Raw genomic sequence first — 18,521 nt, 5'->3', positions numbered from 1 at the left:
GAATCTGGGGACCTGCACGGAACCGTACTCGAGGGAACAGCCTCCTACTTCCTCCCTGTGCTGCACGCCCTTTTGCATCTCCAGGGAGAAATGACTCTTGTCGTACTCGCCTCCACTGAGGTTCCCAATCACCTGGAACCCGCCCCGCCCCGCCCCGCCCCGCCCTCCATCTTCCCGCCCAGAGCCGCTACTTCCGGAGGGGGCGTGTCCCACAGGAAGTCCTCGCCTTCGGGAAGAGAAGGCGTTTCCGTCTCCGGTGTCATGGCGGCCTCCTTCCCTGAAGGCGTGCCGGAGACCGAGGACGGGAAGAGACCGCAGTTCGGGCACCGGTTCCTGAGCGACCCGGCGCGCGTCTTCCATCACAATGCCTGGTAACTGCCCTGCACCTCGCCCGGCTCTTCGCCAGCCCGGAGCACTTGGAGCAAAGCCCTGCCCGCTGGCCCTCCTCCCGTGGCGGTAGCTGAAGCGTTCGCCTCCCGATGACCGACGTTCCCGGGTCCGGGACCGGTGGGCCTGAAGCTGCCCGTTTGGTTTTCACAGGGACAACGTGAAGTGGTCCGAGGAGCAGGCCGCGGCGGCGGAGAGGAAAGTGCAGGAGAACAGCTCCCCGCTGGTGTGCCCGGAGAAGCAAGGTGCGCTCCGTTGTGCCCGCAGTGTGGGACGCGCCTCCTCCAGACGGCAAGAGAAATGGGGGCACCGGGATCGTTTTGTCACTGGCCTGATAGAGAACTCCGGCCCAGAACGGGTCGGGAGGGGACGGGCTAGGAGGCAAAGGGGCTGTCTTCTAACAAAGTCTTGAAGCCATTGGGGTCGGACTTTGTTGTTGTTGTTGTTGTAACTCTCTAGTTCTACGAGTGTCCTGTTGATGTGGCTGGCCTGTGGCAACCGTAAAGTCGTTCAGTCATCTTAGGGTAGCTTCTGCAGTTTACCTTCTGCTGGGACGTTTCCATCAGAGCTAGATTGATGTGGTCGGATCCTAACGTACTGTGGGAGGAGAGGATGATTGGCTCATAACATCTTTTCTTGAGGTGTTGGGTTTGGAGATGTGGGACTTCTACCAAAGAATGATGAGTGCGCGTGCAGCAGAGTGGAGAGACGAGTCTGCTCAAAGCGAAAGAGGTCATTTCCGAAGACAAGAATAATTTCTTAATCCCAGCACTCGGGAGGCAGAGGCAGGCGGATTTCTGAGTTCGAGGCCAGCCTGGTCTACAAAGTGAGTTCCAGGACAGCCAAGGCTACACAGAGAAACCCTGTCTCGAAAAACCAAAAAAAAAAAAAAAAAGAAAAAAAAAAGAATAATTTCTTTATAAAATACTAGAACTGGTTGTCCCTGTTTCTAGGAGGCATTTGAAAGTAAACCTGGAACTTTAAGGTAATAGGCATCAGGGGTTCGAGAGATGGCTCATCGGTTATGATAATAAGCACTGATAGTTTCTCTATAGTACCGAGGTCACTGGCCAGGCACGTACCTCCTAAGATGTAAGGGTGTAATCTCTTGGGAGGCAGAGACAAGAGGTTGAGTGGGGTCAAGAGCATCCTTGCTACATAGAGTTCCACTCCAGCCTGGGCTGCATGAGATCTTGTCTCAAAAATAAGTATGTTTGTATGTATTCCAGTTGCAAAGTAGGCACCCTGCCTGCATTGTTAGGTAGATAAGACTAGATAAAGCAGCGTAGAGTTGAGAGGGATTTTGAAAATCATGTAGCCCAGTATCCTCTTTTCGCAGTTAAAGGACCAGTTAGCCAAGTGCAGTGGTGTATACCTGTAGACTCAGCTCCATAGGAGGCTGAGGCAGAAGGATCACTGAATTGGAGGCCAGCCTGGGCAGCTTAGGGTGATCTAGTCTCCGAAACAATTAAACTTGGACCACGGGGCCTTAAGTGCTTTGCCTAGAGGTAAGCAGTCAGTGGTGGATTCCAGTTTCTCAGGTTTTTATTCTTTCATCAATTCTAGTCCAGGTCTCTGTGTTGGCAGCGAGCAGAAAAAGAGCCCCTATCAGTCTCTTGATTAATCAGAACTCTTCTTGCTTCTGGAAGGCAGTTTCCCATTGTCTAGTTTTGTTTGTTTTCTGGTTGTTTATTTTAGTATTCACTAACAATCTTGACTTTGTGCCTGGCCCCTGCATTCTAAAGAAGCAGGAACATGCCTTCTGAAAAGCTTTGTGTATGACAGCCACTGAATGTATACATCCAAAGAACCTGGGACATTTTGGGTGTAAATTAAAAAATAAAAAAAAATTTAAAAAACTTACTAAGAATAATTAGGTCTTTACTTCTGTGCAGTGCTAGGGATTTGCTTAATTTCATAATTTTCCTGTAGTTGAAGGCCATCCAAAGCTGTGTGAGGAAAATGATGGGTAGCTAACTCCCTGTCTGGTGGTTCCAGCAGAAGCTGGGTTTCCTGGGGATGGAAAGTGAATGACGTTAACGTGAGATAGATAGCAAGATGATTACCAGTGGAGGTGTCCAGTTCTAAGACTATGACTGTTCTTAAGCATACTTCTGGATAAAACGACATTTGGTGATGCAGGACAATTGACATTAGATATAAATAAAATATTTGAGACTGACGTTTAATATTCTTTCTTAAATGTTTGCAGTTGATTATGAAGTCAATGCCCATAAATACTGGGATGACTTCTACAGAATCCATGAAAATGGGTTTTTCAAGGATAGACACTGGCTTTTTACTGAGTTCCCTGAACTGGCACCCAGCCACAGTCACCTGACGAATGTGCCCTTGGAGAAGCAGAGGAGTGGCGCCTGTGAGGACGGGCCTGGCTTGACAGCAGAACAGCATAAGAGTTCTTGTGCCAGCCCTGGATGTGAGACTCAGGTGCCCGCCTTGGAAGAGCCAGTGACTCAGAAGCTCGGTCACCTAGAAATTAGTGGTGAGGAATTTCCTGGCTCCTCTGCCACCTACCGAATACTTGAGGTAACTTGGTTTTCCGAATAATAGAGTTAGCGGAGATGCCACATTTTACACGCAGATAGACTGGAAAGGCTGACCCAGAGCGTCTTCTGCCTGATCAACTTGGCTAGATTTGAGCATCATGTCAGCGTGGAATGGTCACCCTTGTTTGTTTGTTTGTTTGTTTAAACCGAGAAAATACCTAGGTGCTTACTATCAGGGAAATTCATATACAAGGGCCTACCAACTTCACTGGAAGCTAAGTCTAGAGCTAGTAAAACTTGAATTAAATCCATTGCCATGAGGGGGAGCAGTGCTGGGAGTTGAACCCAAGGCCTCAAAGGGTTAGCTCTTTACCACTTAACTAATCCTCGTTACCTGCTGTGAGCTCATGCTGCATAAGCTCCTGTCACTGCTAGAGTAAGGGAGAACTTGGTCTCTGCTAAGTAGCTCTCCATAAATGTTTACAGTTTTGTTGCTGCAGAAAGCACTACATTTAGCACAGTGCTACAATGTAAATGTTTCAGCTGAGGCTGTTGTGGGAAGCAGAGGTCCTTGTCCTCACAGATACACAGATACACATAGGGGAACCTGGAAGGTTAGCACTCAGAGTTGTTCCTTCAAGGGAAGGAACGCAGGACTTATTACTTGCCTAGAAGGCTGGGAGCAGAAGTGGTTAATGGCATGGTGACCGAACCAGACGCCTCACCCTTATCGTAAGCTGCTTTTTCTCAGCCGACTTAGAGAAGATGTCACATGTACTGTACAAAGAGTTTCAGTGTTTCACACTGATGTTTATTCTGTTTCTTTATTACTCAGATTTATGGATGCTTTATTGTACACCTGGGAGGGAATTAATCATTAGTGGTGTTGAGCCAACACTAGCTGTGTAGTCACGGTGAACCTGCCTTCTTGCCTCCCAGGTCGTCTATGCTGGCCATAAGGTCGCTGAGACCCTGCAGTCTGTCCTTCTAATAATGGCATAGTGAGACTCATTAGGAAGATAGTGTATCTGCAGGGTTTTGCTGGAACTCAGGAAGTAAGAGTAGCCTGTGTGCTTTCTTCAGCCAGTGGAAGCTGCTGTCCTTGTCCTTTACTAAGTCTCTTTAATTAGAGTCCATGAGAGATCAAGAAATGCCATAGGTCCTGTTTAGGTTCAGGTCATTATACCTTTCCTAGAACAGTTCTTAAAAGCTGGGCATGACAGTGCCTGTAGTCTCAACACTTAGGAAGCTAAGGCTCAAACCATAAGTTGTAGACCATCCTGGATCCTGTTTAAAAAAGAGAGAGAGAGAGAGAGAGAGAGAAGAAAGAGTGGCGGGGAAAGGGTTAATAACTTCTGGGACTAATGGTTCCTTTCTGTTGCAGGTTGGTTGTGGTGTAGGAAACACAGTCTTTCCAATTCTACAAACTAACAAGTAAGTATGTTGTCAGGTCTTCAGGACAGCGAAGGGAAAGGGGAGGGTTTGCTCCTAGAAGCGTGAGTTAGATACCCATGTAGGAGTAGCTGTAGTTTAGTGTTAGAAAATTAGAGTTAGCACCAGCCCCAGTGCTATGTGTAATGTCTTATCTAAAGTGCCTAAAAGACCTCTGTGTTGTGTTTCTCTTGTAAGCTCTGTGGAGTATCATTAGGTTGTTAATTCTTACACGACCACCGTATGGTCAAGGTGGGATGCCTGGCCTACCTGGCATTGCCTCCAGTTCCCCTGAAAATCTGCCTCTGTACACACAACACTGGCAGCAGGAGTGTGAGGTTTTCCCCGCTGTGACCGGGTGATCAGCACCTGAAGTCTAGGTGCCCTTCAGTGCCGTTCCCGTACTGACTGGCTGAGATTTGTGTCAAACCCCACAGGTTAAAGGCCCACTTCAGATTCTAGCTGCAAACACAGGTCCCCCATACTTGTGATGTGCTGTAAGCCGGGAGAGTCTTCAGTCCCCTCCTGGTTTTGGCTGATTTTACTGTTCGTCATGAGCGGTATTGTAAGGACACAGAGAGCAAGCATCCAGGTGGGATAGATATGCAAGGTGAGGTCTGAAACCCCTGTGCTCAGGTTCATCTCATGGAGGTGAGAGAGGGTCAGGAAACCCTACCACAGGAACAGAAGGTCAAAGGTTATTGCCAAAAGACTTTTAAAGAATCTCACAAGCCTTGGAGTACTTCACATTCTCCATAAGCCACTTCAGATGAGGGTGTGTCTGAGTCTCTCGGGAATTATGTAGGTTCTCGTGATGGTGCAGTAAGAGCCCTAAACCACTGTGGCTGTACCATTAGGATTACGGGAACTCACCTATTGATGTAATGCTTGCTTAGAAGTTCTGGGTTTCCTACTGATGGTTTGATACACTTAATATTAGCCATATCCACGTGTCCAAAAACAAAAAGAGAAAAATCACTAATATAGTTTATTTGGATGAGTGACACTCTTTGTCGTTTGACTGTGCTACTGTACAAAGAGAGCAGCCGTGATCCCGTTTCTCTCCTAATTGTTGCTTTTTTCTGCCTGTTTCAGTAACCCAAACCTCTTCGTTTACTGTTGTGACTTTTCTGCCACGGCTATTGAACTGCTCAAGGTAGGTACAATGGCTCCTGTAATCTCTTCTAGCTGAAGGAAAAGAAGCTCTTCTAAAACCCACGCTCACTAACTCAGTTTTTGTGGCCTGAAAGCTTAGCAAATGAGTACAGCAGCCACAGTACAGAGCCAGGAGATGCTGAACCCAGCACTTGGCTAGCACTCAGGTGGGGTCCCAGACCTCTTCAGACCCGTTAAGATCGTGCGTGCATGCATGTGTGTGTGTGGGTGGGTGGGTGGGTGCGTGCGTGCGTGCACTTACAAGTGTCAGAGGTACTGGATTCTCTGGGGCAGTTATGAACTACCTGATGTGAGTGTTCTCAATCAAACTCATGTCCTGCAGTAACAATAAGATGTTAAGATGAGCTCTTAGCTACTGAGACAGATCTCCAGTCCCATCTGCAAACATTTTGTTGTTTATTTTTGAGAGGTAGTCTTATGTACTTCATGGTGACCTTGAACTGGCTATGTAACCTTCCTGATCCTCCTGACTTCACTTTCCAAAAAGTGCTAGAATTTCACCCCTTTTGGTGACCAGAAGTCAATCCTTCTGGTGGGAGTACCGGCAGTTAAGACAGGATAAGCCTTTTTTTATCCTGTGTTCATGTCTTCTGACCTATTTGTCACTCCAACTCTCCACAGACAAATTCACAGTATGATCCTTGTCGCTGTTACGCCTTTGTTCATGATCTCTGTGATGAAGATCAGAGTTACCCGGTGCCTGACGACAGTCTTGATGTCATCGTGCTTATATTTGTTCTTTCAGCAATTGTTCCAGACAAGTGAGTTTAAGGTCCCTTAGCTAATAGCCTAACTGAGATAAAGCTGTAAGTGACGACTCCAAGTATGCCCTAAATACAAAGGGTTTTATTATGTCTAGTAGACATGAAAACCAAGAGACTGTTGTATTGATGTCCACCTGTGTTTGAGCCTTTGACCCTCTGCCCGCTGACTGTGGACTGGTTCCTGCTTTCTTTGTTGGGAGCTAAGTCTGAAAACCCTGGGAAGATTTCCACTTAGTCCACTCTCAGCACGTGCTGCTTCAGAGTCAAGATGGCTGTCTCATTACTGACCTTATAAATGCTTGAAATAAGATTCTTAACACCCTAAAATCTATAATGACTGTACTGTGTTTTCTGGTATTAGGAAAACTGAAATACAGCCTTCCATACAATCAGGTTGACATAAAGGGAATCCAAAGGCTGGGTTGTAGTAGTGCAAGCCTTTAATCCCAGCACTGGGGAGGCAGAGGCAGGCGATCTCTGAGATGGAGGACAGCCTGGTCTGCAGAGTGAATGAATCTCAGGACTACACAGAGAAACCCTATCTCAAAAAGACATGGGGAGCAGGGAACAGTTCGATTGCTCTACTGGAGAGCTGGCTCAGAGGTGAAGGGCGCCAGAGGACTGCAGTCTACTTCCCAGCACCCACACCGTAGTTCACAGCCATCCATAACTCCAGGGTCAAGAGTTTCAGCATCCACACGTGGCTTCCATGAGCACTGTATGCACATGATGTGCATGCACATAAATACCAATATATATAAAATAAAAACACTTTCTAAGATACAATTTTAAAATTTCATATAGGGTCAATGAGATGGCTCAGCAGGTAAAGGAATTTCCACCAACACGAGATCAAGCCCAGCATTGTGTGATGGAAAGAGGGAACTGACTCCCCCACATTCTTCTCTGACTTCTACATGTGATACGTGCACGCACCCCACACACACATCACAGTAACTAACTTAACATATTTTTGTAAGTTCATGTGCAGGCAGCTGGTGATAGGGTTTAGCAGTAGAGCATGTGTTTAGCTTGAGTTCCTAAGGGTGTGCCTCAGAGGTCAGTGTGCTTCACACGTACAGATCCCTGGGTTCAATCCCTAAACCAAGGAAGAGAAGGAAGGATAGAAGTATGCCCTGGGGTCTCAGTGATGCAGGAGGCTGAGGCAGGAGTTAGCCCTGGAGTTCAGGGGCAACCTGGGCAACAAAGCCAAAGCCCAGCTCCAAAAACAAAACTCCTGTGTTAATCAGACTGCTGCAATCCTATGAAACTGCTCACTTGGAAGTAGAGTCAGTTGTGAGAGCCTTTGACACAGCCTACTGAGCTAGCCATCTTCCTCTAGATTAGCAGTAACGGTCTCTGACCCGGCAGTATATAAGGCTTTGAAGCGTTTTGTATAGACGTATCCTTCAGGGGCTGTAAGTACCTAACCCTGTGTCAGACTTTGGAGAGTGCTGCATGAGCATTTACTTAGAAAGAGAAGAGGTTATTTTGGCTTGTTTTGTTTTGGAGCACAGCTTTAGGCCTTCAGCAAGGGGGCATATCACGGCACAGCAAAACCTCTCATTCCACAGTCAGGGTAAAAAGAGAGGAAGGGGAAGGGGACGGAATCTCACTGTTCCTTACCAGGGCACCCATACATGCTTCCCAATGACCTAAAGGTCCAGACCTTTGCGTTTCTACTACCCTCTAGTAGCTCAAAGAAGAGCCGTGCTTTTAACTTGTGGCCTCTGGGGAAAAGCAGAGGACAGGTGGAGAACTCCCCTAGCAGTGCTCACCTGCCTGCTGCGTACAGCACCGTGTAAGCCTGGGCTTCTTATGTGTACAGTTTTTTAGATTGTTTTTCTGTTTGGTTTTTAGACCTGAGCTGGCCTCTGACTCAAAGTCCTCCTGCCTCGACCTCCCTGTAACTGTGAGCTTTCTCACCCACACATAAATTCCCCAAAATAATGATCCTAGACTTCTATATATGAATAAACGCTGAGGCCCATAGCTTTGGCTCTGTTCCCCGACTGGCCCGTATCTTAATTACCCATTTATTTTATTCTGTATTCTGTTACATGGCTGGTTACTTGGTCCTCAGTTTCTCATGACTGTCTTTTTCTCTGTCACGGAACAAATCTTCCTCATGCCTGTCTCTGTCCTAGAAATCCAGTCTCTTTGTGCCAAATTCCCAATTTCTAATCCTTCCTAACCCTTCCCCAGCTCAGCGGCCAAAGGGTTTTTTTCCTAACAGGTGGAACCTACGTACGTTGCACAAAAGACTCCTCTGCACCTTCTGAGTGCTGAGATTGCAGGCGCGCGCCATCACACCTGCAGCGTTATCTTCACAGTTGAAGGAGTTTGGGTGTGATCGATATGTGGGTGCCCTGGAAGGGGACAGTGGCCTTCCTCTTCCTTTCTGTTTACCCTGACCATGGAATGAGAGGTTTTGCTCTGGCCGTGATGAAGATCTAAACACCAATTTCTCTCCAAAACACAAGCCAAAATAAGACAAGTTGGGCTGGTGAGATGGCTCCGTGGGTAAGAGCACCTGACTGCTCTTCCGAAGGTCTGGAGTTCAAATCCCAGCAACCACATGGTGGCTCACAACCACCCGTAACGAGATCTGACTCCCTCTTCTGGAGTGTCTGAAGACAGCTATAGTGTACTTACATATAATCAATAAATACATCTTAAAAAATAAATAAGACAAGTCATGAGTATGGCCATACATACACTGTATGTTCAGAGCTCTTGAAGAGCTACAGGAACTTGTGGCAAGGGTGGCGATCACAGGACCATCAGGAAGTGAGCCAGGTTTAATACTTGGAATGTCCACCACCAGGTGAGACATCAGGGCTGGCTTTTAGTGTCAGAGTTAGGAAGTCTATTGTCCGGGGCTTTGCTATAGGAGGGGACGCCATCCCTAAGGAGACTTACACTTCATTCTCTTCTGCCCTGCAGGATGCAGAAAGCTATCAGCAAGTTAAGCCGACTCCTGAAGCCTGGAGGGGTGATGCTTCTTCGAGACTATGGCCGCTATGACATGGCTCAACTTCGGTTTAAGAAAGGTATGTGAGGGTCTGAAGAGATGAGTCAGTGCTTACGAGTCCTGGCTGTCCTTGGGGAGAACCCAGATTCAGTTTCCAGCATGCACATGAGGTCTTAGCCATCCGTAACTCCAGTTCTAGGGGACCTGATGCCCTCTTCTGACCTAAACAGACACTGGGCGTGCATGAGATACAGATAACATACATGTAAGCAAAATACAAAAAAAAAATTTAAAATATATAAAGATATGGCCAGGCATGGTAGCATATGACTTTAGTATCAGCACTCGGAGGCAGAGGCTGATCTCTGTGAGTTCAAGCCTGGTGGTTTACCTAGTAAATCCCAGGTCAGCCTGGGAGTTTAGCTCAGAGTGGCACACTTCCAGGCATGTGCAGCGCTCTCAGCACTAAAGTCAAGTCAGATGGCAGGGTGAGAAGACATCTTCGGTGTTCACAGCAGGTGAAGTCTTTCTTAATGTTTGTGTTTATCGTGGTGCTGTCAGGAACTTGATAAAGAGAAGATCCAGGACCCACCCAAAAAAACAGCTCAATTTAAATGACCAACAAACATATGTTCATCATTCTTCTCAGCCCCATTGCCGCCGTTTCAAGCAAGGAGCCACGTGCCTCTGCTTAAGATAAAAATACAGTTTTCTCTGGCCTTTTTTAAGCACTCTCATTTTTTTTAGTTTATCCATCTTGGAAGAAACTCTGCCAGCATAAAGTAGGTATAAACAAAACCTTAGAAGCTGGGATTGCCTAATCTAAGGCAGTCCACACAGTTTGTTCTGGAGAGTTTCTGCTCTGTGTTACTAGGTGAGAAAACCCATGTGTGGATGGATGATCGTTTTAAGCCTGGTCGCTTGGATAAAAGTTCACTGGGAAGAAATGCATGTTGCTCCATGTGAACTGTTAGGAACACGTGGGGGAGTTGCATGCAGGTTGTAAGACTGGAGGGATGAGCAGCAGAAGGGATGGCTGACCACAGGAAAACTGAGTTCTCATGGTGTGTTCTTAGGGACTCGAGCAGCAGCATGGGCCAGTTTAGTTAAGAGTCAGTTTCACTGATCTTGTTTTACTTTTAACGGAATTTGTAGGCTGAGTGGGTGGTGGTGCTGCAGCCTGGGACTCAGCTCGGAATCACATGTATTATTAGATACTGACATTGGCTTTCCCGTGGTGCTGCTCTCTGCTGTTCCTTTGTAGGAAGTTGTGAGTTCTTTTGAAGAATCACATGTCACCCAAATGAACATCTGATTTTTTTTTAATTCCCGTTGTTGAGGGGAAAGTGCTTGGGGCAGGTATACAAGGAGAGGTGAGATAGAGTCCCACTCGGTGTCATACGTGCCCTGACACTCTATGCCAGCCCTCCTTGCCTGAGCCTCCTCTACTGGGATTAGAAGTGTGAGCCCCCACACGTAGCCTGTTGCACATTTGTTAAATGATGGAATTCAAAGTACTTCAAGGATTGGAGAGAAGTCTTAGCAGTTAAGAGCATTTTCTGCTCTAGCATAGGACCTGGGTCCAATTCCAAGCAGCCACACTAGACAGCTCACAACTTCCCATAACCCACAATTCCAGGGACTGTGACATCCCAGGACTCCATGAGCCCTGTGGTTCACATAACTCTCTCAGGCACAAGCTTATACACAGAAGCTTAAAAAATAGCAAACCCTTTTTATTGTTGTTGTTTGGTGTCTTAATTAGGGTTTTACTGCTGTGAACAGACACCATGACCAAGGCAAGTCTTATAAGGACAACCCTTAATTGGAGCTGGCTTACAGCTTCAGAGGTTCAGTCCAGTATCATCAAGGCAGAAAGCATGGCAGCATCCAGGCAGGCATGATGCGGGAGGAGCTGAGAGTTCTACATCTTCATCTTTAAGCTGCTAAAAGACTGGCTTCCAGCCGGGCGGTGGTGGCGCACGCCTTTAATCCCAGCACTCGGGAGGCAGAGGCAGGCAGATTTCTGAGTTCGAGGCCAGCCTGGTCTACAAAGTGAGTTCCAGGACAGCCAGGGTTACAGAGAAACTCTGTCTCGAAAAATTAAAAGAAAAAAAAAAAAAGACTGGCTTCCAGGCAGCTAGGATAAGGGTCTTAAAGCCCACGCCCACAGTGACACACCTACTCCAGCAAGGCCACACCTCCTAATAGTACCACACCCTGGGCCAAGCAATATACAAACCATCACATTTGATTTAGTTTTTTTTTTTTTTTTAAGATTTATTTATTTATTATATGTAAGTACACTGTAGCTGTCTTCAGACACTCCAGAAGAGGGCGTCAGATCTCATTACGGATGGTTGTGAGCCACCATGTGGTTGCTGGGATTTGAACTCAGGACCTTTGGAAGAGCAGTCGGGTGCTCTTACCTGCTGAGCCATCTCACCAGCCCTTGATTTAGTTTTTCAAGATGCATTTTTTTCTGGAACTCTGTCTGTAGACCAGGCTAGTCTAGAATTCACAGAGATCTGCTTGCCCGGAGTACTGGGATTAAAGGCGTGCACCACCACTGCCTGCCATCCATTTTGTTTTTCAAATGTATTAACACATCTGGTTTTGTTGTGTAACTGCAGGTCAGTGTCTATCTGGAAACTTCTATGTGAGAGGTGATGGCACCAGAGTCTACTTCTTCACACAAGGTATGAAAATGATGATGTGTTAGTGCTAAGGCAGTGTCTACAGGTCAGGTAGACAGTTACCTGCCCTTTCTTAAGTCACCTGTCCCTCCAGCCTTTCTCTTCTCATACTGCCCTGAGCGTCACTTGAGACAACTCTGGCTCATGCTTGTTGTAAATGGTATTTGATAACTCTATAAGCTCTTAATATGAACCGTCACTCCCCCACCCCACCCCCAGTTAATCGAGACACAGTCCTATGGATTTATTTAATCAGATTAGACAATTCATAATTACTGGACAGTTGCCCCAATCTGTTTTTCTATATGCCAGACTGGCTAATTCCCAGCTAGCCTCCCTAGGTTACTTGTTTGGAGCCTGGGCTGCCATTGTTCCATCGGCCTGTCCTCTGGATGCACTTCTGTCCGCATGGTCGTGGTCCATCTCCTCTCTCCTTCTCCTTCTCCTTCTCCTTCTCCTCCTCCTCCTCCTTCTCCTCCTCTTCTTCCTCCTCTCTCTCCCTGCTCCCACGCCATCCCCCAGTTCTTGCCCCTGAACCTGTCCCTGTCTCTGCCACACTACCTGCAACCACCCAGCCCGGTAGTTGAAGGCCTTCCTGCCTCTGTTCTCCCCGGTAATTGGCTGTAGCCACTTTTGTTTAACCAGTAGCTTTAAATTGGAGAGCGGGGTGTATACGATGTCAACGTCATTTGGTGTACGTGAGGATGTGCTCGTGGGTCTTGTAACCAGATCTTGGTGCTCAGAGTTTAGCATTTGTATGCACAGCAGCAGACCAGCCTCCCACACATGCCGACTGAATCAGCTGCTTTCCTCTCACTTCTGTCTCTTTGTCCAAAGTGGGAACTTGCCCTTTTGGCAAGTCTCAGCCTCGTCTGATTTGCCCTCTGCAGAGCCTGTGATTAGGTGCAGCTGTGTCCAGGTAAGGCTCGACCTGGACCATCTCTGCCATCAGCCCTGTCCACAGCTCGTTCCACCGGTGCTTTAAGAGAATTGGTGGGCCCTTTATTGAGTCATATACTTGAGACGTTGGCTATATAGCATTGAAAGTTGTCCTGTAAGACATTGTGTTGGCATACTCATCTGTCGGCTTAGGAGCATAGTTTTTGGTTTAGGAATTGTTGCTTTGTTTGAAGCCAAGTCTCTCTGTGAACCCTATCCCTATCCTGCTATACCTTGCCAACTGCTAGTGTTATATATAGGCTTCCCTTCACCCTTATTGTGTCGTTTGTTTGTTTGTTTGTTTGTTTGATTGATTGATTGATTGATTGGTTTGGGGGGGTGTTATTTTGGGGGGTATATGAATTTCTATCTTCTGGTTTTTTGGTTGGTTGGTAGGTTTGTTTTGATATTTTGGTGCCCAAACCTGGACCTGTCATTGTCAAACTGTCACTACATCAGTATTCAATGCTAATAATAGGCCTCTTAAAAAGCACAGTGACTTGGGAAGGAGAGGCAGGTGGATTTCTGAGTTTGAGGCTACCACAGAGAAACCCTGTCTCGAAAAACCGAAAAAAAAAAGGCACAGTGGCTGCGCTGTGTCGAGACCCCATTTCACATGGAGAGTCGCTAGCAGACCGCCCTCTCTCCAGAGCAGCCTCCCTAACGCTGGCTCTTTTCACACCAGGTGAGCTGGACGCGCTCTTCACCGCTGCTGGCTTGGAGAAGGTGCAGAACCTGGTGGATCGCCGCTTGCAGGTGAATCGAGGGAAACAGCTGACCATGTACCGTGTCTGGATTCAGTGCAAATACAGCAAGCCTCTAGTGCTCCACTCCAGCCAACATGTGCCCATTCCCCACGCCACAGAAAGTTCTTCACATTCGGGGCTTTTGTAAGAAGACATCTGTAGACGGCGGCTTGTTGGTGATGGACAGTCTGGGGATTCGAGGAGCTCAAACTTTGAGCCTAAGAACAACTACTTTCTGTTAACATTATCAATTACGGTTTTTAGCCAGGTGCAATGACACATGCCTTTAAACCCAGCACTCAGGAGGCAGAGGAAGACAGATCTCTGAGTTTGATGACAGCCAGTGATACACAGAGAAACCCTGTCTCCAAAAACAAACCAAAAAAGTGTGGTTTTATTTCTGAAGCCCATTAATGCATATTTTCTGGAGTTGGTTTTATTATTATTGTCTAGTCGAGGCAATGCCATGGTGAGTGTGGGGAGGTCAAAGGACAACTTGCAGGGGTCAGTTCTCTCCTACAAGTTGGTCCTAGAATTCAGACTCAGGCTTGACAGCAAATACCTTGAGCTTTTTGACAACCCTCAAATTTTTTAATGACTAGAGTTTTATATCTAGGAAAACTCATTCTGTGACCAAAACTGACCTTGACGTTTAGATCCTCTTGCCCGCCATATTGCAAGATGGTGGTGGTCCACACCTTTAATCCTAGTACTCGGGCTGGTGAGATGGCTCAGCAGGTAATGTCACTGACTGCTTTTCCAAAGGTCCTGAGTTCAAATCCCAGCAACCACATGGTGGCTCACAACCACCCATAATGAGATCTGACGCCCTCTTCTGGTGTGTCTGAAGTCAGCTACAGTGAATTTATGTATAATAATAAATAAATCTTTTTAAAAAAATGAGAAAAATCAGAAGCCAGAGACAGGTGATCTCTGAGTTCAGGGCCTGCCTAGTCTACAGAGTGAGTTCCAGGACACCCAGGAATACACAGATAAAAAAAGAAAAATAAGAAAGGAAAAAGAATGCTAACACATTTGAGAGTTAAGAATTTAAAATCCAAACCTGGCCAAGTGTGGTGGCTCACAGCAGAAATCCCTGCAGGTAAAAAGCTGAGTCAGGACAGGGATCCCGGTAAGATCAAGGCCAGCCTGGACTGCACTGTAAAACCATCTCACAGATGGTAAATATGGCTCAGTGGCATAAGCCCTGGAGCCAGCCAGGTACGAGGTGTTAGCTTAATCTATCATTGGCATGGGGAGTCTGAGATAGGAGAACTGCCTTCAGTTCAAGGTCAGCCCAGGCTACATGGTGAAAGCCTGCCTGGCTTGTTTGATCCTGGGGCAGGATGGAGGTGATGCTGTGCTCTGTGGTTGTTTGATTCTGGGGCAGGATGGAGGTGATGCTGTGCTCTGCTGCATGGTGCTGGATTATGAGGACCTTTTACTATCTCCAGTATTAGGACTAGAAAGAAGGCTCAGCAGGTTTAGGCACTTGCTGCCGAGTGTGACAACCTGAATTCACGCCCCCAAAACCCACATGGTAGAAGGAGAGAGCCATCATGTGTTGTAGCATGTCTGTGCCCTCAGACATACGCACCAAAATAAAATAATTTTCTATATCTTTTTGGTGGTGTGGCTTAATTTAGATGGTGTTTGATAGGTTCCCTCGCTGTCATCTCTAGGGCATGAGAGCACTCTGGCTGTGCCATCTGTCACCCTATTGACCACCAGGATTTATTGGTTTGCTCTGGTCAGCTAAGCAGGTGTCCCCTTTCTCCTTCACCATCAAAGAGCTGGTCTTCTGTCCCCTGCTGAAACCTCCGCACAAGCTCAGTTATCAAATGTTGTGTAGGAGAATTCCTTGACACATGATCCCTGCCACACATTTCCCATGGTCTCTGTCCAAAGGGTTTTAACTGAATCATTCTAATAACTGCACATGGCTCTACAATTAAACCTGACGCGGCTGAGTTACCTGAAAACTGTTGGGTTGGGAAGGTGGCTCCAGCTGCGAAGCTGCCCGGAAAGAGTTGCTTAGGTGTATCTAACAGAAATGCTTCAGGATAGCCGGGCGTGGTGGCGCACGCCTTTAATCCCAGCACTCGGGAGGCAGAGGCAGGCGGATTTCTGAGTTCGAGGCCAGCCTGGTCTACAAAGTGAGTGCCAGGACAGCCAGGGCTATACAGAGAAACCCTGTCTGGGGGGGGGGGGGGGGAGAAATGCTTCATGAAAAGACTTACCTTCCTACGTCAAGTGCCAGCCATTCAGCTGAAGAGAAAGTCAATGTTCTTTGAAAACTGAAGGATGGTTTGATGTGGGGCAAGTACAGTGAGCTGTTGGGGTGAAAGGCATGCCAGGTCTGGGTGTAACTTGGGTCTTTGTGGATTCTGTGGTGCAGAATCTCTCAGTCCCTGTATGGGAGGGGGCGGGGGGGGGGAGTCTCCTGTCTTCCTTCTTGCTCTCTTTTACTCTTGACTGGAAAAGTGGGGCCCTGGAAATTTAACAAGAGGAAAGCTTAGTTCACGAGACATTTGATGTTCCTATAATTTGATTCCTGTCCTTGGAGACACTTGAACAGTCAGGGATTCTCTGGAGTCAAGATGACCACAGGACAGTTTCTTTCACGCTGTTGACAAAGGCCTGTTTTTTTCATGGGTGGCTGCAGCTGCTACGTCCAGAGCCTGGCTGCATCAGGGCCTCCCAGGTCTCCGCTGCTTCATTTGATCGTCAGGTTGTGATTTGACAAACTTGGTGATGAGCTTCCCAGTTGAAACAGGGATGTGGCACCCTGCTGCCTCTGCAGTGAGCAGTCAGTCAAGGTTCACAACTCAGGTCTGCTGGCTCTAATCAGTGGGCCATGTAGACAATTACACATGACTGAGTTTAGGGGCAGAAGGCACAGTAGCCAGAATATTCATCCTGAGATGAACCCAGATCCATCATTCCCCATTTTCCTTTCCATGAGATAGGATTTCACCATTAAAATAGAAAATATCTGGTTACTTATAGTGCCACACACCTTAATCCCAGTGATCAGAAGGCAGACAGACATCTAGATCCCTGCGAATTTGAGGCTTGCCTGGTCTACATAGAGAGTTCCATTCCAGCCAGGGCTACACAGAAAGACACAAAAAGTTTTAAAAGATTCACTTATACATACATATATATAAAGAGAGAGAGAGAGAGACACCTTCCGGGCCACTTGGGTCAGCAGGTAAAGTCTCTTTTTGCCTTGCTGCCAAGCCTGTCAACCTGCATGCCTGAGTCTGATCACCAGAACTGATGAAGTGGCAGAAGAAACCTTAACTCCTAAAACCCATCCTCCGACTGCATCTGTTTTTTGTATGAGTACACTGTAGCTGTTCTCTTCAGACACGCCAGAAGAGGGCATCGGATCCCATTTCAGATGGCTGTGAGCCACCAAGCGGTTGCTGGGAACTGAACTCAGAACCTCTAAAAGAGCAGCCAGTGCTCTTCACCACTGAGCCGTCTCCCCAGCCCCAACCTTAGCATGTTTTAGTAGAGCATCACCCAAGAGAACAATAGTTGCCAGATTCCCATTGGCCCAACCCGGAATGCTGGGTTGTTAGTTCAGCTGGGGACTGTTAACCCTAGAAACAACACAACTTGGAAGAATGGGTTATTAATCTGGGATGTGGGAGTGACAGTGGAAGGGATCTCCCTGAGAAGAGCTGCTGCCAAACTTACACAGAAGTTGATGGTTAGCACATCAGGGCATTGGGTTAGCCGAGGGCATTGGGTGGGGACAAAGGTTTGTCAATCGAAGGCTGATCCCAAATCTCTTATCCAAATAAGCAGAGCCCTTGCTGAACAATCTATATGTGCTAACGTTTCTTGGAATATTTGTTATCCTTACACACACACACACACACACACAGTCTTGTACAAGCTAGGCAAATGCTATACCGTTGAATCGACATCCCTAACCCTGACTTTAAGACTAAAATGTAGAGCCAGGCGTGGTGGCTTTATCCCAGCACTCAGGAAGCAGCGGCTGGCAGATAACATTTGAGTTTGAGGCCAGCCTGGTCTACATCATTCCAGGACAGCCAGAGCTAACTACAAGGTCCTGTTTCAAATAAAAAGACTGAAATTTATAGTGGCACATACCTTTAATTTCAGCACTCAGAAGGCAGAGAGACAGGAGGATGTCTATGAGTTCAAAGCCAGCCTGGTCTACAAAGGAAATTCCAGGACAGCCAGGGCTACATAGATCCTGTCCCTTAAAACAAACATTTGAAAAAGTCTTTTTTTTTTTTTTTTGGGGGGGGGGGGGGTTCGAGACAGGGTTTCTCTGTGTAGCCCTGGCTGTCCTGGCACTCACTCTGTAGACCAGGCTGGCCTCGAACTCAGAAATCCGCCTGCCGGGGCTGGTGAGGTGGCTCAGTGGATAAGAGCACCCGACTGCTCTTCCGAAGGTCCAGAGTTCTAATCCCAGCAACCACATGGTGGCTCACAACCATCCGTAACGAGATCTGGCGCCCTTTTCTGGAGTGTCTGAAGTCAGCTACAGTGTACTTACGTATAATAAATAAATAAATCTTTAAAAAAAAAAAAAAAAGAAATCCGCCTGCCTCTGCCTCCCGAGTGCTGGGATTAAAGGTGTGCGCCACCACGCCCGGCTTGAAAAAGTCTTTTTAAGAGACTAAAATGCCTTTCAGACAGGTGTGACACTGCCTACTGTAGTCCGAGAACTCAGGGTGCTGAGGATGGAGAATTGGGGGGCAGCCTGGGTTATAGTGATAGCCTGGGATGTGGGGTGAGGTGGAGAGGGAGGGCGCTCTTCATGTCTCTGTCAGGGATGTAGGTCAGTGATAGAACTCTTGGCTAGCACGTATGAGCCCTGGATTTGATCATTAGGCCACACATCCACAAAGGTT

The 18,521-nt window shown here is 47.2% G+C and overlaps 1 protein-coding gene across 2 annotated transcripts; it reads left to right on the top strand.

Annotated features, from left to right (window-relative positions):
* Positions 1-252: 252 nt before the first annotated feature.
* Mettl2a (methyltransferase 2A, tRNA N3-cytidine) lies at positions 253-15,244 on the top strand. Of its 2 annotated transcripts, XR_015044940.1 has the most exons (10): positions 253-371; positions 541-632; positions 2,600-2,934; positions 4,279-4,328; positions 5,421-5,481; positions 6,123-6,262; positions 9,212-9,318; positions 11,873-11,938; positions 13,560-14,972; positions 15,018-15,244. XR_015044940.1 is itself a non-coding variant. In XM_021177153.3 (9 exons), exons 1-9 carry the CDS (start codon positions 262-264, stop codon positions 13,766-13,768), a joined length of 1,170 nt encoding a protein of 389 aa, XP_021032812.1. In that variant the 5' UTR covers positions 253-261; the 3' UTR covers positions 13,769-15,244. The 2 variants fall into 2 exon arrangements, 1 of the variants encoding a protein (XP_021032812.1); XM_021177153.3 differs by having other exon boundaries at positions 13,560-15,244.
* Positions 15,245-18,521: the final 3,277 nt, after the last annotated feature.

Source organism: Mus caroli, unplaced genomic scaffold, assembly GCF_978045245.1.
Source record: "Mus caroli unplaced genomic scaffold, Mus_caroli_1 scaffold_13, whole genome shotgun sequence".
NCBI lineage: Eukaryota > Metazoa > Chordata > Mammalia > Rodentia > Muridae > Mus > Mus caroli.
The sequence above is the reverse complement of the archived record's forward strand: the minus strand, read 5'-3'. Positions and strand labels throughout refer to the sequence as shown.